This window comes from Glandiceps talaboti, chromosome 22 (genome assembly GCF_964340395.1).
Source record: "Glandiceps talaboti chromosome 22, keGlaTala1.1, whole genome shotgun sequence".
NCBI lineage: Eukaryota > Metazoa > Hemichordata > Enteropneusta > Spengelidae > Glandiceps > Glandiceps talaboti.
The window spans coordinates 6,108,958-6,135,321 of record NC_135570.1 but is presented as its reverse complement, the minus strand read 5'-3'; the positions used below and the strand labels follow the sequence as shown (position 1 = coordinate 6,135,321).

Here is a 26,364-nt window from a genome sequence, read left to right as displayed (position 1 = left end):
CAAGGCTTCAGCAATGCACAGCCTCTTACTTACTGGATGTGTGTTTATTTACTGATGGTTACTATGTCAACCGTTGGTTATGGTGACATTTATGCTGAAACCACAATGGGTAGAATATTCATGACATTCTTCATCATGGGTGCCTTGGTAAGTTTAGAAAATAGGATGTGTTGGTAAGTTCAGAGAGAATTATGATTAGGATGTCTTGGTAGTTTAGCAACAATTATAAATAGAGTGCCCTGGTAAGTTTAGAGACAATTATAAATGATGTGTCTTGGTAAGTTTACAGACAGTTGTCTTGGTAACATTGCAGACAGTTGTGATCATGGTGTGTTGGTAAGTTTGAAGACAATTGTGATTATGGTGTGTTGGTAAGTTTGAAGACAATTGTGATTATGGTGTGTTGGTAAGTTTACAGATAATTGTGATTATGGTGTCTTGGTAAGTTTACAGACAATTGTGATTATGGTGTCTTGGTAAAATTATAGACACTGTCAGTGACATTGTCAGTAGATTACATGCAGTTAACCAGACATGTGACCACACAGTGGTAAAATTATGGATGTAAACAGTAAAATGTGGTTTTAAGTTTTTCTCTTCTGTCCACATAGGCCATGTTTGCCAGTTATGTTCCAGAGATCATGGAGTTGATTGGAGGAAGGAGAAAATATGGTGGATCCTATAGTGGAGAAAGTGGGAAAAAGTGAGTATGATATCTGACACGGTTTGTTAATGCATCAATTGATTGTAGAGCAGTACAGTAGAGCACAGTGCAGTACAGTATGGTAGAGTGCATTGCAGTACTAACAGTAAAGAAAAGTGAAGTTCTGTACAATATGGTACAGAAAGGTACAGCATCATAGAAATAGGGCTGCAGTACAGTACAGTAGAATGCCGTGCAGTGCAGTGCAGTACAGATCTGTTCTATGCTGTAGTGGCCAGATGTAGGGCCACACCAAATACATAGCTATACAATACATCTGTACATTATAGTCTAGAACATGGCTAGTGGGAATAGCACCAGACTAAATATATAGCTATATTGCAGTCTCTGCCTTGGCCAATGGGATTAGGACCCCATTAAATATATAGCTATACTTCTGTATATTGAAGTCTTCACTCTGGCCAATGGGAATAGTACCCAACTAAATATATAGCTATACTTCTTGCAGTCTATGCTGTGGCATATATAGCTGTATACTTCTGTATATTGAAGTCTTCACTCTGGCCAATGGGAATAGGACCCAACTAAATGAGTAGCTATAAATAGCATTGATTCAAATGTAGTCTCTGTAGGTCATCCGTTGAGAACTGACTAGATTAAAATGCTGTCATCTCAGTTAATGTTATATATAAATTATCAACTCAGTGATGATGAAAGCTCTGGAGAAATAAGAAACATTACAACCTGTCACCTAGTATACTGATCGTTAGCTTAAAGAGGCCTGATAATAGAAAAGAAGAAGAAATAAACTGTTTTATTGTTTTTGAAATGACAAGTACAATTTATCAGGATTGTTAATTGTGCACTTTTTTTTTTTAATGAGTGCTATCACAAAGTGACTATTAAAAGTGGTTGGCAATTTGGGAGAGTATCATTTGGTAAATGTGTATTTTATGATGTGGAACGTTTTCCCTCTAATTGGGCCTATACTTGTTCGAATGGCTTAGAAATGCAAATAACTAAAATTCAGATGGATATTGTGAACAACATGAACTATTAATTAAGGGTTCTGAATTTCTGAATTTCACATGAATTTCTGAATTTCACACCATAAATGATAATTTTTACCCTGGTATCTGATTGTTATATTACTATCTTACTATCAGTGATGTTGTGTTTACTTTGACCTGGCCATGTATAAAATCAGCAATAAACCCCCCCCCCCCACCCACCCACCCACCCACCCACCTAACATACATGTATTAAATAACTAACAAAGTGAATAATTGAAATTAAAAAACTCTGATTCTGCCAATAGAGGGTATTGAACAAAATCTTTGATTAAGTAGCCGTATGGATGAGAATTCGGTTTTTATTTCGGATTTTTAATTTATAAAACAGTTTAATCATGGCTTCCTACTTGAAAGAACAGTGTGAAACAACATATGTCAAGTCTTTGTTTGTAACTCAATAAATTGCAAAAAAGCTTTTAAAAAAAATGGGTGAAATGTTTGTCATTGTACGTAACAAATATTTTACACATTTATTAATCTTTGCAATTTATTAAGTTACACACAAGGACTTGACATATGTCATTTGACTTTGGTTTTTCAAGTATGACACCATGATAAAATGTAAAATAAATACCCAAACCTCACCCATATGGCCACTTTAAGGACTACACATATACATGTACATAGGATTATTCTTTGTTCTGGACCAACTTTTTCTAAAGCTCTGTCAGACAACTGTTTTCATTCCTAGATTTAAAACCTAATTTGCTCTAGGCCTTTATATATATAAAATCAGCAATAACCCCCCCCCCCCCCACCCACCCACCCACCCACCCACCCACCCAACATACATGTAATATACTAATATCTAACAAAGTGAATAATTGAAATTAAAAACTCTGATTCTGCCAATCAATGACAGCAAACTCATTAGGCATTGTTAGACCAATGCTAACCTTGTCAATTTAGAGTGATTTCAATTTTTTGAATAAATGACAAGAAGTGGAGGAACTATATAATCTTTAAGTAATGAATTAGAATAGTCTAAATTATGTATTTTATTTCGTTTATATTAGATAGTAAACTATTGGTGTCATTCATAATTTGTTCCTGACCAGATTGCTTTACCTGATATACATTACTTATTAATAAATTACTGTATTCAAAATTATCATTTAGTATGTGATTTCCTTGCATTGATTCAAAATTAATAATGCTTGGCAAATTTTAAAACTATAGAAAATTAAATAAATGGTAGTTGCAAGAATGAATCTGAGTGTTTATAATGAGATGATAAAATTTTTTTCTTTTTTTAGATTGCTTTGATATGCAAAACATGCTGACTTTGTGAATCTGTTGTAGTTAGTAATGTTGTGACATTATGAATTGAATTTACTATTAATGAGTATAGAATACACCTTTGTTGTAATCCTACCTGACACAAATTGTCTGTTTACTTTGTTAAAGGGAAATTGTTTGTTGGAAAGTTAGGGATTTCATGAACAATTCCGTCAAAATGTAGACTGTTCGGTATGTGAAAAATAATTGGATGCTATCTGTAAGCTTTGATACTTGTGAAGTATGAATAATGAGGGTAGTAGCTGAAATAGGCAAAAATAGAATGTATAAACTACTTAACAATACAGAAATAATGAAATTTTTTAGATGGTTTTATTTTTTAGTCAAAATTAATTGTTGTTCTGTTGTAACTGTTTATTTAGATTTGAGATGTAATAGCTATGAGAGAAAATTTTTCACAGACTAATATTTTTTTGGAAAAAAGAGTCCCTATTTTCAGAGACATCTCGCGAGCATTGTCAGAGATGTTATGAATAGTTAATGCCATGAAGACTGCGTTGGGTTGGTGTCAAAATTTGGGATGTTGTTTTCATTATGTACAAAGCTGTAGAAAAACTTGGTCCTGTAAGTAACTGTTTTGATACAAAGCGCTTGAAAAAGTTGGTCCGAAAGGTTAGAGTGACCCCTGTGGCACCATTAATAGGATAGCAGTAATCCAAGACCCTGGTATTCAAACATTAGGGTTTAAGGTAAAGAGAGAATAGATTGTTTGTAATACAGTATGTGAAATTAGTTTAGTGGAATTGAAAATAAAAGCAATGTTAATTTGATTTCGAAGGAAAATAAGGCTTGATATGAACATACAGGTACTGTCATTTTAATTGCTATACAGTAGATATGTTGTTATTGTCAGCCATTTTGTTTGGCAGTGTGCCAGATCAGCTGTGGAACCCTGATAATTTGTTGCATCAATCAATAAGTTAGATATTGACATAATATAGGCATCTCGGCATTCAGCTGTTGTTTATGACGATTTATAGGGTTTGACTGCTGAGATATGCAAACGGGAGAAAAACAGGAGAACAGATTTGTGATCAATTGGCCATTGCAGACTCCAAACAGGAAATTGAAAATACAGCGCCCTTGCTCAAATTGGGTGTATCATCACCTCATAGAAACGTTTCTTAAGAGCTTTGTCCCTTGGTATTCTATAGAAGTGTAAATCAGGGATGTTTTCGTATTCTGCAGACATTTAGGAAAGCAACAACACTCTATGATTACCCGAGTAACCTATACCATGTATACCCCAAGGTACACACAGACAGGAAGTAGAGCGCCACCTAGGCAAATTTTGGAAAGGCCTATACTCATCTATGTATATATATGAACTCATCTATGTATATGTATAGATAGATACCTTGAAAAAATTGGGGAATGTTTGTAAGGAATAATATAAATTGTGTAAGACATTCCTGAGGATAATACCATGTAAGTGCAAGACTGGGACGAGGTTTAGAGGGGAAGGGGTTGGAGGTAGTGGGGGTTAGTCACAGCATTCTGTCTGTTTTCCACATGTTTTAACATAATTTTGGTGCAGTTATCTTTTTGAAAGTTAGAAAAGACTTTAGAAGTTCAGTTGTTAGATTTTACCACAGCCCTTACATGTGTGGGGTCTTTGATTTTATATGCCTGCTTGTACTTGTAAGATGTATGTGATGGTATCTCTCAGTTGTCTTATTAGAAACATTAGAGAGGTTTAGATACACATTAGAATGTGTACATGTGCAGGAGTATTAACGTGCAGGTGCACATGTAATAATGTGTACAAAGTTGTGACATCTCCTGTACTGAAGGCCAAAAACATGACTTTGTTTTCTAAATATGTCGGTATTTGTCGGTATTTTTGAATGCATGCATTTTCCTGCAACTACCCAAACAAAAAAGTGCAGATCTGAGGTCTTGTCACAAAACTAGTACTAATAAGGGCTTTGCATCCATGTTACTTTGTCGAAGGAGAACAACGAGTAACTATGTATATGTGATTTTGATTGTATCAACAGACATGTGGTATTATGTGGTCACATCACGTATGAATCTGTGTCCAACTTTATCAAAGATTTCTTACATAAAGACAGAGACGATGTCAACGTAGAAGTAGTGCTTCTACACAAGTAAGTGCAAATCTTCTGTTGTCATTGTAACTTTGGTAGTCATGGTTACTGGTAGTCATGGTAACTTTGGTAGACATGCTCCAATCAGACATCAGGGAAGTCCCTTCTGCCATCATGTGATATGTATATTATCACACTCCTGACTATGTGCACAAATAGTTAGTACTGATGTATGTATTCTAGTGGTAAACAAAAGGATGCAAAATTATTTCTCGTAAGAGAAATGGAATATTTATTGATAACCTATGGATTGTTTGTATATTTCAGTTTTGAACCACATCTCATCATGTAGACTTTTTCTGAGGATACATCACCTACACTTTGATAACTTTATGATTCTTTTGTTTTATGTCAGTTCTGAACCAGATCTTGCCTTGGAGGCATTCTTCAAGAGACATTTTACCCATCTCCAGTTCTTCCAAGGTTCAGTGTTGGATGCCACAGATTTAGAACGAGTTCGGGTAAGTCTTGTACTATGTTCTCCCCCCCCCCCCCCCCCCCACACACACACACACTCACACACACACACACACACACACACACACACACACACACACACACACACACACACCCACACACAATGAGTCAGCAGAAATGCACTATAGTAGAACACACTCAGTGGTGTTATATTTTAAGGTAATAAGCACTTAGGAGTCGTGCATACTAATTACTTATAAATATATTTTGCTCGAAATACATATATGTCTTATGACTTCTATGAGACAATGCATGTCCATGATGAGGACTTCCACTTAACAATGAATTAGGAACAAGTTTCAAGTCAGTGTTTCTCAGCAGTTGCACACAATGTATGTGATATAAAAATGACATGACTCTCAATAACCCAAAGTTTATGAAAGTGCCTTTATTTCCTGTAGTGGCATTCCCCTTTAAACAAATATTTATAAGCATATATCATATAATGTTAGTAATAATTTTCATATAATTAGATGAAAGACCCACTTAATAATAATCTTACGTACACTAGTATTACTACAGCACATATCATTTTTAAAGGTAATGTCAGCCAGAAGTTCAGTTGACCTCAGCAGAATGCCTGCACTATAGGAGATGAAAATACTTTGAAATAGAGCTAGTGAATACAAGAATTCCAATTTTTTCATATAGCGTAGACATTGTAGAAATAAGGTGACCCTAACATAAAAAATGGACATGGGATTTATCAACCATTTCTGTTTTATGTGACATGGTTGACAGTGCATATTTTAGAAAGTGCAAGATTGGTGATAAAATCACTCATAAAATGTTGATAGACAGTAGAGTAGAATGACTAACAACAACATATGGCAAAGAATAACAGATGTGTATATTCTCAAACCTAAAGATCACCCTTTGTTGTATAGCCTATACTATTATAAACCTCTATATAATTTCGCTATTATTTTTGCGTTTTTTTTTGTTCGGTGAAATAAGTGAAAATAAGTCTTTAGGGAAATTTTCCAGGTTTACAGCATATACCATGGAAGCCAGTTGAATTAAAATGAAACTTTGGCTCGTAAAGAAAATATTGCTACTTGTTTATATATACTTGTGTAACAATTTTATCGTGGCTTCCTATTTGAAAAATCAATGTGGAACAACATATTACCAAGTCTGTGTTTGTAACTCAATACATTGCAAAAAGCTAAAAAAAATCTATAAAAAGTGTGTTATTGTACGTGCAATGACAAAGATTTTACATTTATTAATCTTTCTTGCAATTTATTGATTTACAAACAATTAAGGACTTGCATATGTTGTTTCACAATGATTTTTCAAGTAGGAAGCCACGATATAATGATTTTATAAGTTAAAAATCCAAAATAAATACCCAACCCAGGATGGAAAAGTTTTTATCATTTCTATGGCTTCTCTGTTAGTTTTACCATAACTCAGTTTACATGGATTTTACCATCTTCTGTTCTCTGTGTTGCTCTAAAACCATACAAGTGTATCATATTTCTTATTCTATGTTTACCTTGATCCAAATCTTAATAGAGTAATTTGTGAATGTCAAAGGCTAAGATGAAGATTTTGATACTAGCTAGACAACAACAGTATATGCACAAATTATTTCATTGTCTGAATACTTTGTTGACTTGTGGAGTCATGATGACTGAATGGTTAGAGTGGCGGGCTTGGAATCTGCAGGTTGCAGGTTTAAGCCTCCGTCACTGTCATTTGTTTCTGAATGGCTAAAGTCCTTGGGCAAGATTTGAACCATAATTGTGCCTCAGTCAACCCAGCTGTATAATTTGGGACCTGGTAGGATAGAGGTTGCAATGTGAATGCTATAATCCTATGCATTCTGGTTTATAGTGACTGCAATGGATTGTATGTGCCCCAGGGAGTTGAGGAAGTATAAAGGACTGTGTACTGTTATAGATCCGTGCCAGGGGTAATAATTGTAAAGTGCTTTGAGCACAAAGTGGGAAAGCGCTAGATAAAAACCAACATTATTATTTTTATAATTATCATTCACCTATCTTAATTCTTCAGTGGACTATCACTCAGCTTTATTTTGAGATTGATGATATTTGAAGCAGGGATTGCCAACGTACAAGTACATGTAATTGGTATCACTGAGTGTTTAGGTATCCCACAAGAATTCAACTATATCCCTGTAGAGTACAGTAACTGCTGTCAAATTGAATGCACTGGCTGCTATAAATTACTTTAGAATCAGCTGACAGATATAAAATTGGAGGATCTACTTTTTTGACCTTGAGGTTTGGTTAGAATTCTCTAGAGGCTTACAGCAGTTAAATGTCACCATATACTAAAAGTAGCACATGACTGTTAAAGCTAGGGAATGCAGGGAAACGTAAAGACATTTTCGTAAACTTTGTTTTCTGGAGAGTCATTTCATGATTTTATATCACATATATTACATGCAACCTGTGAAAAAAACCACCAGAGTGCATTTGCGTGCATGAAGTGAGCCAAGTAGATGCAAATTTAGACAAAATTAGGTAAAAACTACAATACAACTGATAAAAAAAATAACAGTGGGTCCCTTTGATATACTGGTTCACATAAGCAAGCAAATGCACCGGTATATTTTGCTGAATGTATGACATAGATATTCATTTCTCCTAAGTGTTTATTTACTTCAAGTAAAACAATTAGTATATTATACCCCATTTTAGACTCTTCAGCTAAAAAAAGCAACCCCATTTTAACCCATACATACATACATACATACATACATACATACATACAGACAGACAGACAGACAGACAGACAGACAGACAGACAGACACATACATACACACACATACATACATACATACATACATACATACATACATACACACATACATACATACATACACACACATACACACACACACACACACACACACACACACACACACACACACACACACACACACATACACCTACAATCATGTTGTTGATAAAATCTTATAGTTAAATAATAGTTCCAGACATACTCATATGTCATCCAGGAGTAACATGACTCTTGTCATTTATTTTATTAATATTGTTCACGTGTCGTTTGAAGGTCACATGAAGGTCTGACATACTGTACACGTGTCGTTTGAAAGTGTGATATACTTTCCGTGCTTTTACTATTTTAATGAACCTATTTGTATGCCATACATGAAAACTGGGGCAGGTAAACAATAAAAAATACATTCTTTTTTATTTCCATAATTATGGCGATCATTCTTCACAGATGTTACCAAGATGCTGTTTACAAATTAGTGTTGCCATGGTGACATAGTAAATGTAAGAATCTCTGAGGAGTGCTCTTTTTATCAACAAAGTCGTATAGTGTTTTTCCATACCATGCTCAGAGCACTTTATAATTATATCCCCTGGTATGGAGCTATGATGTCACAATGGCCCTTTATACTTTCTCAACTCCCATGGAGTATGCAATCCATTGCAGCCTCTATAAGCACATAGGATTAAAGCATTCTCATTGTATGTACATGTACATGTAAAGTACTTCCATTGAAAAGCTATATGGGTATGTGCTGCCCAAAGGGTCTAGTTTTTGGGTGTCAAAATCTGATATGGGGTATGCTTTTTACACTTTGTTTTGTCTTGAAAGAGGTCCCAGAAACAGGGGTATGGTTCATACTGCAGATTCATTTTGTGTTTTGCATGTTGAATTGTAACAATAACAATAGCTTCAATACACTCCAAAAGGAATAGGAAATTTGCTACTGTTCGTGAGGGTTCGATTTTCTCTCACTCTAGCCATGCCCCCACCATTTTTGTAAGCCCTTTCCTTGGGGAGAATCTATCATAAGATCATAAAAATAGAGTTCCTAAACTTGACCATTAAGATTAAATGATGAATAATATATAAATATCCATTATTATTTTTATGAGTTTCTTTCTCCTTTTAGTGACACAGTTTATGTTCAGTACAATGAAAAGAGAAAACTTTATGATTTTAAGTGCTTTGTTTGTCAATTGAATGATATACATCTTTTCAGTTCAAAGAAATAAACTAACTAAAAGGAAGTATTAAATTAAATGCTATTTTTTATGGTATCACAATTTTTGCTATCAAATTTTTCCAACAAAACCAGCTAGCCAATCGTGTGGCAATATTGCAAGGTCAAGGGTCATTGCATAGTGTAACATTTTAACTATGAATATTTCATGACTGACCAGAAGTTAATGAGAAATACATATGAAAAATGGAAGAATTTTCTTTCACTACTTAAGGGATATAAGATATTCGCTGAATTAACTTTGCTTATTCGTAAACATGGTATGTCTGCGAAATGAATACCCACTGAATATGCAACTAGTATATATTTCATTGCTCAGTGTTCATCCACAAAAGAGTTAACAGTGAGGATATTTCTTATTAAATGGTTGTCATAGTAATATCACACACACAACAACATATTATTTCCATGGAAACATCATCAGCCTACTTCTACTAATACTGAAAAAGAGTTAAGATGCCATGACATTTTACGACTTTGATTGTATGGGAAACTATAGAATGTATTAAGTCTTTCTACAGATGGCAAAATCTCACATGTAGGTCTTCGAATGCACATGTGTGTCATAAATTTTCAAAGCTTTCTTAGATAAAGCGTGAATTCAATATTATGGGATAGTATGTATTGTCCGAGTTGAACAGATGTTCACATTTATGCATCATGGTGGCATGATGTCTGCCCAAGACTAAAAAAATATTCATGCCTTGGTCTCATCAAGACTATGAGAAAGCCGTGGATCCATGGATTTCAAAAAATCTCTTAAATACCTAAACTACTCCACAGAACTGCTTGAAAATGACAATAATGAAATTATCAGTTGTATAAGGTTGAAAACTGTCAATGTCATACAAGCACACTCAAGTTTGTAATGACTTGAATTGTATGCACCACTGACAAAATTCTGTTGAAAAATTGACTTAGTTGATCATAAAACAGACAAAAGATGTCTTGAAAACTCTCAAAATTCATAGAAATTAAGACGACTTAAAGGGGAACACAACTTCAGGAAAGAAGGACGTTTCCTAAACTTTGGTTTCTGGAGTCATTTCATGATTTTTACATCACATATATTTTGTGCAAGAGCCAAGAAATACTTAGTTCAACCTTGTTCCTCATTTATTGTTCAGTGGTGTCCTTGTCATTGACATTTATTCTCACAGGGGAGTTAGGAGACATGTTAACAATAGCAGAACATGAATACTCATAACTGCTTGTTTATGTTCAAATACAACTGCCGACATCTGACCATGGACGAACGGAACCGGTTACAAACAAGGAAGTAAACAACTGAATTGGATTAATAACACTTGACTCAGCATGTTGGAAGTACAGAGAGTTGTATTTACATTCCATCATTTGATAAGAAGTTTTATGGCCACGTTGCATAGTAGTACATGTTCACAAACAAATTTCCAGTTCCCCCTACACTTCATGTACACATAAAGAGGTTGTAACACTATTTTTATCAAACTATGGTGTGTAACACCAGTCTCTGCTGTTCCAACCTGCTGTGCCAAGTGTTAGTTATAATCCAATTCATTCATTTACATACTGTTTGTAACAGGTTCCATTCTTCCATGGTCTAATGTCAGCAGTTGTAAAACAATCATGAAAGCTAAGAAGGAAAATAAATCAATCTCATCTTGGGCTGTATAGCATGCTGCTAATTTGTAACTGTATTTGAATGGTGTTTTTTTATTTTTTAGTTGAAAGTTGCTGATGCTTGCCTAGTTCTGGCTAACAAGTATTGTGATGACCCAGATCAAGAAGATGCTGCCAATATTATGAGAGTGATTTCTATCAAGAATTATCATCCCAAGATAAGAACTATAGTTCAACTATTACAGTATCATAATAAGGTAAGTGTCAAATGAACATTTCTACTCACACAGTCTAAAGTTACAAGTGAATCACAAGTTCTGCTGACATCTTATCAGCATTGTAAGGGGTGTACTATTACAAGGTATGTTTTGTATATTTACATTGATTGATTGATTGATTGGTTGGTTGATTATTGATTGATTGATTGATTGACTGATTGATTGATTGATTGACTGATTGATTGCTTGATTGACTGACTGACTGATTGATTATTGACAGATAGATAGCTAGCTAGATTGATTGATTATTGATTGATTGATTGCTTGACTGATTGATTATTGATTGATTATTAATTGATTGATTATTAATTGATTGATTGGTTTATTGATTTATTGATTGTTTGATTGATTGATTGATTGATTGATTGATTGATTGATTGATAAATGTGAATGTGAATGCATTGTACATAGTACAGGTAACATTCCAACTTTACCCCATTGAGACATGAAACACCAAACTCTAGTAATAATTAATCTCATTATGGTGTTTATCCTTCTTTATCTGTCAAAGTCTCAAACTCCCTGGTTTAATCAAATCCAGGGATACAAATAACAATCTGAGTGATTACATGATGGCTCCATCATTTTAACAGCTTGCCATCATTTACAAGGATTAGGGGTGTTTGCAAAATTGGCATTTCTTTGTTAATATTATATCACTGCATAACTTCTGAATATTTATGGATGCAACTTGGGTTTGGTCAACGTTGGGTGCGTGGCCCCATTGATATATCTCTATGCTAAAAAAGTTGTCATGACACAGTAGTCACAGTAAAACAGCATAATTTGATTGTTGCATTAAGTTTGATGTGTTTTTGATGAGCAAGGATTAACAAATAAAAATCAAAAGTATTAACAAAATTTGAAAAACATAAGCAAATGAAACCCAAAAATGAACAGTTACATGTACTTTGTCTTCTAATCTGGCATAATTTCTGTATGCTACCACTAGAGGGAGCTCTTCATTACTGTGGGGGCAAAGTGCAATGTAAAATGTCATTGGTCCATAACATGCCTGTTTTCTCATTAAAAATGACTATAAAGACTTCTACTATTTTCTTTCATTTTCTCGCTTTAGATATTACACTTTATTGAATGTCAATATATCTTGCTTTAAACTATGTCTAGAGTATATTATCTCGAAATATAACAGTGAATAGTAAAACTGTTTGCTCCTAACTTTTGATAAAAGACTATTTGCAATGAAATCTACAAGACAATTTAGTGTAGTGCTGAAATGAGTGATTGCAACAAATGGTATAAGTTATAAAACTGGCCCTGGAAATAACTGGGAACGTAAATCATTTTTCTTTCCTTGAAGTCACTTAGCAGGGAACAGACTTCTGACATTGCGTGACTGCTTGTAATAGTCAGAATGTTGGCATTCTTTCGCAGATGAAGTGAAATTGCAGGCCCCTGGGGATAAGATGAGTTTATACTGTTAGGGGGTGGTGGTGGTGGTGGTGGTGGTGGTGGTGGTGGTGGTGGTGGTGGTGGTGGTGGTGGGGTAATATCAGTTGGATATGAAAAAGTCTATTTGTTCTTGTAGTATTCAACTTACTACAGCATACTTAACTAATTCAGGCATTATTTATCAACCATTTGATGACATTAAGTTAGTATACTTAAAAGTTGAGGAAACCTCAATATCAACTGTGCCAACGAAACCAGAGAGTCTTCAAAGGCATGCATTGACAGTAACATACAGTGTATAATTGCATTCAGATTTGATATATTTCACCACACTACAACGTTAATAAGGACAGCCTCTGCCACTCAACCTTCCTGAAAAGGAAATGGATATACATGCTTGTGTGTGAATGTGTGTATGTGTATGTGTATGTGTATGTGTATGTGTATGTGTATGTGTATGTGTATGTATGTATGTATGTATGTATGTATGTGTATGTGTATGTGTATGTATGTATGTATGTATGTATGTATGTATGTATGTATGTATGTATGTATGTATGTATGTATGTATGTATGTATGTATGTATGTATATATGCATGTACATACGTAAATGTTTTGTGTATATATGTTTGTACATACACACACACACACATATATATATAATATATATATATATATATGTGTGTGTGTGTGTGTGTGTGTGTGTGTGTGTGTGTGTGTGTGTGTGTGTGTGTGTATGCTTGCACATGCATGTGTGCACATGTACATGTATATATACATTGCAGTACTCAAGCTGAAAATAAGGCCAAAATAACAGCTTTTAACTGTTCATTAAAAAAAGTTGAATGTTTAGTATTTTAATTTGCATCACATTGTGACTACATCACCATTAAAATGAGATGTCAAATAATTATTTGTTTTTTTTCCCTACCTCCAGGCATACCTGTTAAATATTCCAAGTTGGAACTGGCGTGAAGGAGATGACGTGATATGTTTAGCAGAGTTAAAGCTTGGTTTGATTGCACAGAGTTGTCTAGCCCCAGGTTTCTCTACAATGATGGCAAATCTCTTTGCTATGAGATCCAATAGTGAGGTATAGTTACCATGATTACCCAGCGAATGAGTCTGCCTTTCAGCACTATGGATGGAACAAACCGCATGGAAACGTTTTTTCAGCAACTTTTTTCCCACTTTTTTTTAATCACTTTTCTTTGCTGGTTCTTGAGTACACTTTTTTCTTGATCACAAGTCTTTTGTCCTTGGCTTGGCCTTCTCCATATTGGATTTTTCATAGTTATTTTTTATCCTAACCTACCACTCATTCCCCTGCAACCCAAGACATGAGAAACCCACTCTTTGCCCGCCCGAGCACATTCCTCCTGAAATCACCCGTAAGAAAACTCCAGTTTTTTTGAGTGAGCAATGGCTTAGAAATAAAAAAAAAGATAAAGTTAGCTGTTAGTCATAAATAAGAAATTAGAGTTTTTGCATGATAACAGCTGATAGCTTTCAAAATCTCTCCATCCTGAACGACCTTTTTCCTTTTTTTTTCTCTCAAATGCAATAATATGACCGAAATCTCACTTTATTTTTGTTTGTTTGTATTATGTTTTTATTTCAACTTTTAGTGGATGTACAATCTTTGATGATATCATGACAGAGTGCTTACCATTCTTTATCATTTCTGTATACTGACTGACTTGTGTTCTATTTCATTTTCTTTTAATTAAAGTGACTCACAGATCATTTTATAATACCTCTACCAGTGCTGAGCTAACGATTTAATACACACAATTACAAAATAAACCTAAACTAAGAGACATCATTCTAACTCTCTGGTCATGCAAAGATTCCACATCCACTCTCTGATATCTTTAGTCGTGACTACTGTCTTGCTGCCTTGGATTCTTGCCTAACTTTCTTTATTTTCAAATACAGCCCAGTCTGCCATTTCTAAACTCTTCTAACTGCTTTTCTGTCCCCCTTCATGAAGGCCGAAGAAGCCGAACCATCCAACGGTAAAGGAAAACAGGTTTGTCCCTCTGACTCGTCACCACCCGACGACAAAACCCCACAATAAATGCCCTAGGAATTTCCAGGGTGATATAAGACAAATGAATATAAAGATATATGTAGGGTGAAAAAGACATTTTTATGTTGTTTCAGGAAGACTAAAGACCACAAACAACTGTTTGAGTTTGAGTCATCAAGTTAGATTTGTAGTATCAGCTAAAGGGATAGTCAGATGGATTCCATGTTGTCATGGAATAAACATGTTTTATATGAGTTGTCAGCCATAGGGAACAACCAGACAGACTCCATTGAACTAAAGCCAGGGAGCAACTAGCCAGAATCTATAATATGAGCCATAGGTAACAACCAGACAGAGTCTGTAGTGTCAACCATATGGAACCACGAGCCAGAATCTGTGGCATGAGCCATATAGACAGATTTTGTAGTATGCGTTAGCCAGAAGGAACAACCCAGCAGAATCTATAGTGTTGGCCATAAGCAACAACCAGACAGAGTCTGTAGTGTCAGCCATAGGGAACAACCAGACAGAGTCTGCAGTGTCAGCCATAGGGAACAACCAGACAGTCTTTAGTGTCAGCCATAGGGAACAACCAGACAGAATCTTTTGTGTCAGCCATAGGGAACAACCAGATAGAGTCTGTAGTGTCAGCCATCAGGAACAACCAGACAGTTTGTAGTGTCAGCCATCGGGAACAACCAGACAGAGTCTGTAGTGTCAGCCATAGGAAACGACCAGACAGTTTGTAGTGTCAGCCATAGGGAACAACCAGACAGAGTCTGTAGTGTCAGCCATAGGGAACAACCAGACAGAGTCTTTAGTGTCAGCCATAGGAAACAACCAGACAGAATCTGTAGGGAGACCCTTAGGGAACAACCAGCCAGGATCTGTCATATCAATCATTGAACATCCAGACAAAATTTGTGTCAGCTGTAAGGAACAATCAACCAGAATCTGTAGTGTCAGCTATATTGAACAATTAGACAGAATTTGTAGTGTCAGCCATGTGAAATGACTAGCCAGTTTCTCTTATATTATCTATTAAAAAGACAATCAGATAGATTATGTTATGTCTTTTGTCAACCATAGGACATATTTATTGACTGACAGATTTTGTGTCATTAGCCAGTACAAACACCAAGAACTCTTGGCATAGAGTTAGGTGGGATGCCATGGTAACAAATAACAACAAAGAAGCTGCTAGAGTTAACAAAACTTGTACTTGGTATTGTATCAAAGTGAAACTGGAAGTCTCAGGAAACATTATAGAGTTACTGAGAAATGAGGACTAAACAATAGTACACCAGCAACACTATCAATAGGAAGATTGTATTTTGGGATTCATATCTAGGGACATTTGTAGACTTAACATACTTAGGGGGGGGGGGGGGCTAGGTAGGGTTAGTGGTGTGATGGGAATGTGATTGGCCATGGGAAGCTTAACATACTTAGAGAGGAGTTGATGAATTGGGGGGTGGGGGGGGGGGTACATTACAAGGTACATTTGTAAGCCTAACATAGACAGGAGATGATGGGTTAGTGGTACGTAGGACACTGGGTTACATTTGTAGGTATGTTTGTATGTTAAATGTTACAGTGAATGTAGGATAGGAATACTATTAGACAATATAACTCAGCATGCTATAAAGTGTAAATCCTAACGTTGTCTCTTGATTTGAGTCTGAAATTTTTGATGTTGGTTTTAGTGTCCTTTTATGTACAATAAAGATATGTCCTGTCAGAGAATGCCTAGAGTAGAATTTTGTGACCAGATGAAAAAAGAGAAGATAGTGTAATTATAGATAATATAGAAATTGTAGATCGTAAAATAAGTAGAGAAAAAAACGTGGTGGTGTAAGGGTGTATTGCATGGAAATATTATACTAGTTAGTTCTGTAGTTAACCAAACTAATAACATAGAGTTAGTCCCTTTATAGAGAATGCAAATTGTATGTAAAATATATGCAAATCGTATGTAAAATATATGCAAAGTGTATGTAAATTATATGCAAAGTGAATGCAGATTTATAGTGTAGAATGAGATTGCATGAGATAATGGATATTGAATCATGTTCTGAGTATTAAGTAGAAACCTCTCATTGTTAGTTTTAGTGTTAATATTCATGTATTGAGTGTTTGCAAAGCCATCCCATTCTAGGCCCTAAAACATTCCGTGTAACATGTCCCATTTCTCCCATCCATAAAAAAAACCACGTAGAATTAATCGTAACAAAAAGCATCAATCGCCAAGCATTTCCAATTCATTGAATAGCGTGACACCCATCCCACCGTAATATTGATACTAAAAATAGTTTTGGTGATGTGTTCATTGAAAAAACATATGATCCAAACGATATCAACACCCCATTCTGCATTGACCATATCCCACAATCCCACTAGTTTACCATCTACCATAACGTCATGTTCCCATCATTCCCTTTGCTTTCACTAAGTTCCTTTTAGTAAACTGTAAGCAACTGTTTAACTAATTTTGTTTTCTCTTGCATGGCTTTCTGTTATCTTCTGCTACTATATTATATTCTGTCTGCTCTTCTCAATGGAGTGAGTGCCTTTTACTATTTATTAACATAATGCAGACATTTTGTATTTAGATATAGTGTATGCTGTTGTCCTGCGTTACATGCAGGACATTATGGAGTGAACACACCAGCTGCAAGAGAATCTCTGAAGGTGTCTTTAATTTAAGTCTCTGTTTGCCGTCTATGCATGGGGGGGGGGGGGGGGGATGGGAAGTTAAAATGTGTTAAAAGACAAACACAACAAGAGTATATCAGAACGATGTTTTATGTTTGGTGTGTATATTTCACAGCATTTACTTTATTTACCCAAGGAAAATATGAGTGACATAAGGGGTCATGTCAATATGAGTCAAAGATGAGTAGTGGCTTACATTCAGTATACCACATACCCTGATAGCTCTACATGATGACAAATTACGTCTACATCAGTGGTTCTGCAGTGCTCAAAATATTAAACATTCAATATCGCCATAATTTCCCCCAATTTTTCTTAAAGTAAGCTTGGGAAGATATACTATATTTTTTTCCAATAATTTTCTTTGTTTGGTTCGGAAATACTCATGATATAAGGTGTTTGTCACTATACTCTGACTTATAGTGATAAGGCCCCTTATGTCACTCATATTTTCTGCAGCTGAACAAAGCAAAATGTCCAAAAGTATATCTTTCAAGTAGTGTTACCACTACTACAAGTTCTTCTTGAAAGATATTCGCTTAAGCATCTGTATAATGTCTGAATTGAAAAATTTGCCACTTAAAGTGAACACAATATTGTTTTTCTACGTTTTGTAGTTTTTCTGTCTGAATTGCATCTATGACATTATTTTTGTTGCTGAACAAGGAAGGGCCTCAGTTGGAAAATTTGATCTTTCAATGGCAATGCTGTGCACTGTTGTTTGTGACACTAAAATTGAGTTTACCCTCAATAGAAATCTCTCATAATAAGAAATACTGAAATTCATATTTATGATAATATGTGGATGTTTTTTCTGTGTTTGTTTTAACCTCATGAAAATACAGATTTTGTTAATGTTCAAAGACGGCAAACAGAAGATTTAATAAAAGTGGCCTTATTATATCACTTTTAAGATTTCTGGTTAAGAAAAAAAATACACCCACAGCATTTGCAAATGATACACAAAGCTTTGATAATTACTGATCAAATGTGATGTTTGTAGTTTGATAAGTAAAACTAACAATATTGATATTACTGACTTCAAAAAACACCAACCTGTTAACAGCATGAACTGTGGACGTTGCTATGACAACTAACAACAGCCGTGGTAGCTTTCTAACATGTAATTTTGTCATTTCTTCTGGAGCTGATATCTTGCATCGATTGGCATAGTCTTGCTTTTCTATCAGTGAACGCTCAGTCAGTGTATCTTGGTCAGTGCCTGCCATTTCTAATGTTTTCCCATTAATTGAAACAGAGGATGATTTGTGAAAAATTAATTCAACACACAGTCACATGCGCGGGGGAGAAAAACAATCATAATGCATCAACAATCTATGACTGTATTTATTGATTAAAAAAAAAAGAAAAATCAAAGATTTGATGTCCAAATTTGAGGATTGAAAATAAAGTTTGAAGTATTGTAGATGTGTGCTGTGTTCATGATAAGAACAATGAACTGAGCATTACAGGTGTTACTTATGAATTGTATTTCAAAGGCATTAAGCTTTTTGGACACATCTCATGAAACACTTGACCGGTTAAACTGCTTATCTAATTTCTTTTGTTCGCTGTAATTTAATAACGAGACAACAATTTCCAATTTATAGCGTCATACATGATATTAACTATAATAACAAATATGGAAACTGGATGATCTCAACAAAACTAAACTCAAAAGGTCGCCTTAATTCTGACCAGCTTTTGCCCTATTAACCGAGCACCATTAGAAAAACTATTAAATTTAATACTTCCTGCACCTGAGGACTGATATGAAATTTGGTAATTGTTGTTTGTTTTCCAGTCACCAAATTGAGTTGTGAATTGTGAGCAGGACAGTCACACTGAAAAATGCCATTGATAGCATCCCTACACCCTATACATGATAAATTTAGCCAAGTCTACCAGTGTGTGTTACAAGTTCTCAAGTAATGAGCATTTGATCCCCTGTTTTATCCCTGTAGTCAGATCTACGTGTGGCCATTCCTGTCTGTCTTTTTTACACCATGTTCAGCATTGTCACGTTTTCTATGATTGCAGATCAATAAGGATACATGGCAGAAGCATTATTTAGCAGGATGTGGTAATGAGATGTATACAGAGTACCTATCACCAGCATTTAATGGCATGTCATTTACCGATGTGTCTGGGTGAGTTCATATAGAGTCATGTATTTATTGTATAACGACAATGTGTGTGTGGGGGGGGGGGGACCCCTTCTAGTATTTACTATATTGGATAATGCATAATGTGTTGCCCTTTTTGGGTATGTTTTCAACCTGTTGGTCTAAATATGTTATGTATCTTTCAGGTTGAAGAATGGGGCCCACTCGCCTGTATTCTCAGTATTTTTTTTTTTTTTGGGGGGGGGAGGGTATGCTTTCCTAAATCCCTATATTTGATGGTTGAATTGCTAAGAGTGATCTGCATGCAATCTCCAACTTACTGGTTTTAACCTCGTCACAAACTTTTGTTTCTGAATGTATAACAACCTTCAAAATAGGTCTCAAATTGAACGTAGGGTTTATCACATGAATGGCACCCTACGAACATAATATTACAGTAACTGTAACAGTTGCTAACAAGGCTTTATGTTTTTAATTACATTTAGGTTTTGTTTTACCAAACTGAAATTACTTCTGATAGCAGTTGAAATCTCCATGGATTCACAGGACAGCACGTAAGTTATTCTATTTGTGGTTTTTGTATCTCTTTCAAAACAACTTTGTCTACTCTGGGTTGAAATTCCAATCCGGAGAAGTGAACAGATAAGTCTCATCATTGTCATACATTATGTTGTTATAATTAATTATGCACATAATGTACAAAATGACCCTTTTATATTGCGTGTAACATATATGCTATTTAACAACTATAGTTAATTCAGTGAAAATCAGGTAAAAACCTTCTGTTCACAGTATCAGCTGTGTAACGAAGAATTGAAAACTAGTAAGAGTAACGAAGACCCAAAGACCCTACGTGCACTTTACCAAGGATACTTTCAGTGTATTGCATCCCTTCTCTAAGGAACCCAAATTAAAAACTATTAGTATTATTAAAATAAGTTGACATTGTCCGTTGTCATGTTATCCTTGTATCTCATTATACAAGTGTTTTGTTTTTAGAATGAGATCAACTGTCTACATGTATCTTGACTATGACAATCATCATGTTATTTGATGTTAATATTGTTCTACTCAGGTTATTGTAATATCTATTTTGTAGTGTGTAAATTTGTCACTATCAGCACTGAGTGATTAAAGTAAATCAATCCTGATATTCCTGCTGTTAATATCAAATATTGTAAGGTCATAAGATTTGCTTGCTGTCGATACAAATATTAAAGAAACATGGTCCAGAATCTAACATTTTCTTTCGTTTTATGAATTTGAAAGACTACATCCAGTTTGTACACGCTCATGGAATGTAGAAAACAGTATTTTTTCACATAAAACTTACAGGCTGCAAACTGAGCAAAGGATACAATATTTTTGGATTCTGTATCTTCTCTAATATGTGTATCGACTTCGTTATTGACTCAAATGTTAAAGGTATATTGCTTAAAGCAGACTGCTGCATAATGCTTATTAAAGTATACGTAAAATTATACTTGATAATCAGATTAATATTAATCAACTCATACATGTATTAAAATACAGTATAAAAATAGAAAGACTAACTTAATTGTAGTATAAGTATAAATTTTTGATAAATCACCTCATAAACTCCTATACTACTGGAAATATCTTCTCATTATTGCATACATTCTTTTAAGTACATTGCATTTTCTTAAACAATGATTCATTTCAAAATTAATGTAAATTCTAAATTGCCTAGGTGATGCGAGAATTTTTTTTTCTGCCTTCCTGGTCTATCTTTTTGCTGATATGATGTTGATTTTAATATCATAGCTAATATATCTTTCATATATTTGTGTTGGGAATTCCTTCCAGTGAACTTAGTGTTATGCAAGATGTATGTAGTTTTGATGCATAATTTATTTACAGTTAATTTCACCAATCTCACCATTTCCATCCATCATCCCTAACACGGCTAACCTTTAAGTTTCCATTCATTTTTACTGCTTGCAAATTAACCACCCTGTAGTAGTCGGAATAGGTATGTTTTTATAATAGCCACATGTTTACTTTTGGCTGGACACCAGGTGAAACTAGCCTCACCTGGATTGGCTGGACACCAGATGGAGTCCTGCCCAGACACCAGGTGGAGTCCTGCCCGGATCCTCAATGAACAATTAGTTTTCTTTATGTGTAACATTTCATATTAACTACCTCTTAAAGAGTCTTAATAATGTAAAATCTGACTGTCTAGTATATCTTCACATCATCATTCTCTCATCACCCTTTCAAGTTTAAACTAGTAAACTCTTTTCTCTAACTATCAAAAATGCCGGAATGTTCTGTTTCTTTTTTTCAGCTGATTTTAATGTAAAACGTGTATAATTATTCTCGGCCTAATACATCAGAGAATTATGCTAAGAGACATATTACATGTGTCCCTTCTTTACATAGAAAAGAACTAATTTGCATATTCCTGTAATGTATAGTTACTTGCAAAATAATGCTAGCTAATTAATGATATGCTAAAATGGTATAGGAACCTTCTGTCTTTATTGAAAAAAAACTTAGATTTGTGTGTTACACTTCCTGATCTGTGTAAATAAGTAGTACTATCTGCAGAGTTATACAACAAATAGGCAACTTAAATACAACAAATATTGCATCTCCTTATTAAAGATTCTCAATGTCTTTTGGATTATTAAAGGACTGATTTTTGCTTTTTTAATGGCCCAGCATATGCATATTAAAGGGTCTCATTTTTGTATTGAGAAATCAGGGACATTTACCCATGAAATGGGAAATTGCATATTATATATTGAATTTGAATATTACTATGAACATTTGCATATTACATGGAAATTTGCATACTGAGCCATTCCAATACTGTAAATTGATTTTACAACTTTTACAAAATTACCTTATCTTGTCTTTATCCAGAATATGAGTCTTTATCAGGAATAAAGATAAAGTGTAGTTTAAAGTGACTACGTATCTGTTGTGTGAATCTGTGTAGTCCAGTTTCACTGCTTGTCTTGATATAATCCTTCTAAGGAAATTGATAATATAGTAAATAAATCTTCCTTCTCCTAATAGTTTCATGATTGAATTGACTATACAGTTTGTTCGAGTGTTTAGGTTTTGTAATATCTTTGCTTATTATTTATTTATCAATCTTAATGTAGACAAGACACCAATAAAAATCTGAATTGCGTCTGTCATTGTACATACATACATTTATTTGGATTTCACATATTGATTAATTACAAATGTTACATTTTTATTTTTCAAAGTCCTAATTCATCTACATGTAGTGACCAAAAAAAGACTCGTTCTCTTGAGTAAGTTTGACCGTGGTAAGATTAGTTACGGTTGCCTCCTTTGGTTAGTCATGGATTGGGGTTACCATGATAGCTGAGTCCATACTAATGGTCCATGGAGATGTTTTTTTTTTCCAGTTTTCCACAGTACCACATGTATGCATTTGATTGTGGTATTCAGCCTGAAAGCTTGCTGCATACCATGTGGATGTCATTTTTTGTCATAGTGCTATTTACTTGCTTGATGGCTTCATGCAGTCACCAATTTCTATTACAGAGGACAGTTGACTATCAAAAGAATTCTACATATTTCTATCTAGATCTGTACTTGAATAATTCTATGGGTTTTTTTTTACCATAACTATGACTGTACATGTACCAAAACTATGTTTATGTCAGCAGAAGAAACACACAACATCTGTTACTAACCACATTATATCAGAATTTGTACAGTCATATAAAACTATATATCAGTAGAAAAAAATACTTGAACATCTGAACTAACACTAGATTTGTAATAACATTACATGTTTATGTACATCTGTAACAACTATTAAACATAACTGTACATATACATGTACATTGAGTATTTCTAGCAAAATGAGTCCAAATACTCGGGTACAATAAAGTTCATCTGCACATTTGATTTGTGAGATTGTATTGAAGACTATGGTGGTGTTGAATGTTACATGATTGTATATTCACATTGAAAGCACCTGACAATTGGTGAAGCATATTCAGATGTATATGTGTATGTATGCGTGTTGTTGTGATGAAGCTTGATCAGAAAATGAATTGTGTATTTTCTGTTGGAATGTTCTCATGACATGTGCATGGTATAATCTTATTTTTTTGACAATGCGAGTTGTCACATCATGTACACTGCATTATGAATTGTCCGACATTTCTTGTTTGGTTTAGGAGTGTTGGAAGGGAAGGTGAGGGTGTTGGTGTTTGGAGGGGCTATTACCATTTAGTCATAATGACATATTTGACATCCATTTTTGACATCCATTTTTGCTCAAGTTAGAATAGAAATGTGAAATTAATATCAAACTTGAACAGATAAAATGTTTGATCTGGAAACAGATAATATTGAATTAAATACAAGTCATGTAATATATAAACAGACATGTGTTGGGCTGAAGATGAATATGTGTAGGTGATGTTGTAGTGAATAAATTGAAACTTTGTACGTATTCTCTATCTAATGAAACAAATATGGGAGCTTTTACATTTCACCACCTGTCTACGACAATTATTAGTCATGTGTAAATATCATGACTGAATATCTTTAGATAAAACAGACTTTTAGGTCGAAAGATTTGAATTATTTGAGCAGTTTGAAGTATTGCAAATTTTTGAATGCAGACTTTGTGATTGAAAAAAAATTAATCAGTTTGTATCTTTGCAATATCAGATGTGAGTAGATTTCTAATTGTAGATCTGGGACAACATTCCGTGTTTACAAAAAGATAAAGTTAGAATAGAAATATGTGACATTCACTAGGTGGTCAACTGTCAACTGTATAATATATTCTATTGTTTACTATCTAATCAAGGAGAAATCCTTGTGAACATCTCCTGGTGGCAGTGCATCTTCTCTCGCATGAAGTACTGTGGATCTGGAAATGTTTGTCTTGTCTGTATTTGCACTCTGTCATTTCTCAAGCCTGATGCACCAGAGGTTCATTTACAGGGAGGATCATGCATTTTATACGGCTCGGTCTCTACTATCATCTTCTTGACTCCACATATTCTGGGAGAGATGTACACATGCAATGTCTTTAATGCTGTAAATGTGTTTGTGTTGACAGGATTGCTATCAACCCAGGTCACAAAGTACGAACCAGAGAGGGCACTCTGGGTTTCTTTGTTGCAGCATCAGCTCAGGAAGTCAAGAGGTAAGAATGAGAGAGATTATTTAGGGTAATTTCTGTCAAAATGGTGAGACTTTGAGGATTACTTCCAGGTTTCTGTATATTGCCATTAAATGTGGTACTGCGGTGAAATGTTAGTGACCTGACAATTATGTCGTTACCTGAAAGAGGCACTGGTCTTACAGTATTTTCTTAGGTATGTGTATTTATAGAAGATGATAATCTGTACACAAGATGTCTGTAGGAAATGGGGAGGGGGTATTCTAGGTTTCTAGGTGCCCCAAAGAGGTAAGAATATGATAGGATATTGTGGATGACCAAAGAGGTAATAGGAGAGGGTATTCTGGATGACCCAAGAGGTAATAGGGGAGGGTATTCTGGCTGACCCAAGAGGCAAAAGGAGAGGGTATTCTGAGTGACCAAAGGGGTAATAGGAGAAGGTATTATTGCTTACCTAAAAGGTAATACTAATAGGGAAGGGTATTGCATGTTGTTAAAATTTACTCCGGTTTGTTTATTTTTTTTACAATATAGGGCCTATTATTACTGCAAGAATTGCCATGGCAATATTGTTGATTGTAGAAAAATTAAACAATGCCGCTGTGATAATGGTAAGTTCAGTCATTTTTTATTCTTTGAAAATATGTAACTAATGGAAATTTCTGATAAATGTTGTTTTAAAGTGTCAATGTTATTTCATATAGATTTGTCTGTGTTTTTAACACCATGCTGTTGCACTCACCTTAGTGTTAAGTGTTCCTGCCCAGATACCTACATGTGTAGTAGACTCAGCTTGAACTATCAAGGGTTTTAAATTCAGTATAGAAGACACTTGTGGTATTTGTGTATGTAGTACACTTTCACAGGCACCCCCCCCCCCCCCCATTTTACTTGACAATGTATATACCTGGCACTTTTTAGAAGTCTTAGCTTTACACACAGACTCCAGCAAATGGATGCAGTCATTTTGAAATTGAAGTCCACATAAAAACTTACTGTAAGTGATACATATGATATGCAAGCTCATATGCAGTGTTACCAGAAGTTTCTACCTTCACTGGCTTCCATTTCTGGTTCAAATAATGCTGTTATCGGTAGTACATGTAGCCATATTGGATATATGGTGCATGCCACAATCTTGTCTACAAGATGTCTCATGGAACCATGCAATCAGAAAACAATTATGACCGGCTGCTACTGATGGCAGATACTTATCAGTATAAATGTATAGGAGCTTGGGATTGTTGGTTACCAGCTTAGCAATGTGAGGGTGTGTTACATACATGAAAATCATGACAGTGTCTTCAACCATTTTGTATAGAGTCAATATGAAAATATCAATGCTTGATAGTTCAGGCTTTAGATGTTACAAACAAGGGAAGGTGTAATAGGCTACTTTTATGAC

At 34.7% G+C, this 26,364-nt stretch overlaps 1 protein-coding gene across 1 annotated transcript in view; it reads left to right on the top strand.

Moving 5' to 3' along the window:
* Window positions 1-26,364, top strand: part of LOC144451961 (calcium-activated potassium channel subunit alpha-1-like) — a 144,575-nt gene that overhangs the window by 76,066 nt on the left and 42,145 nt on the right. Inside the window, exons 6-16 of the mRNA XM_078142889.1 lie at window positions 1-147; window positions 612-703; window positions 5,037-5,147; window positions 5,503-5,608; window positions 11,347-11,499; window positions 13,872-14,027; window positions 14,928-14,966; window positions 19,722-19,831; window positions 20,293-20,361; window positions 24,897-24,983; window positions 25,494-25,570. The exon at window positions 1-147 is cut by the window's left edge and continues 24 nt beyond it. Coding sequence (XP_077999015.1) covers window positions 1-147; window positions 612-703; window positions 5,037-5,147; window positions 5,503-5,608; window positions 11,347-11,499; window positions 13,872-14,027; window positions 14,928-14,966; window positions 19,722-19,831; window positions 20,293-20,361; window positions 24,897-24,983; window positions 25,494-25,570 — 1,147 coding nt within the window. The remainder of the gene's footprint in view (window positions 148-611; window positions 704-5,036; window positions 5,148-5,502; window positions 5,609-11,346; window positions 11,500-13,871; window positions 14,028-14,927; window positions 14,967-19,721; window positions 19,832-20,292; window positions 20,362-24,896; window positions 24,984-25,493; window positions 25,571-26,364) is intronic.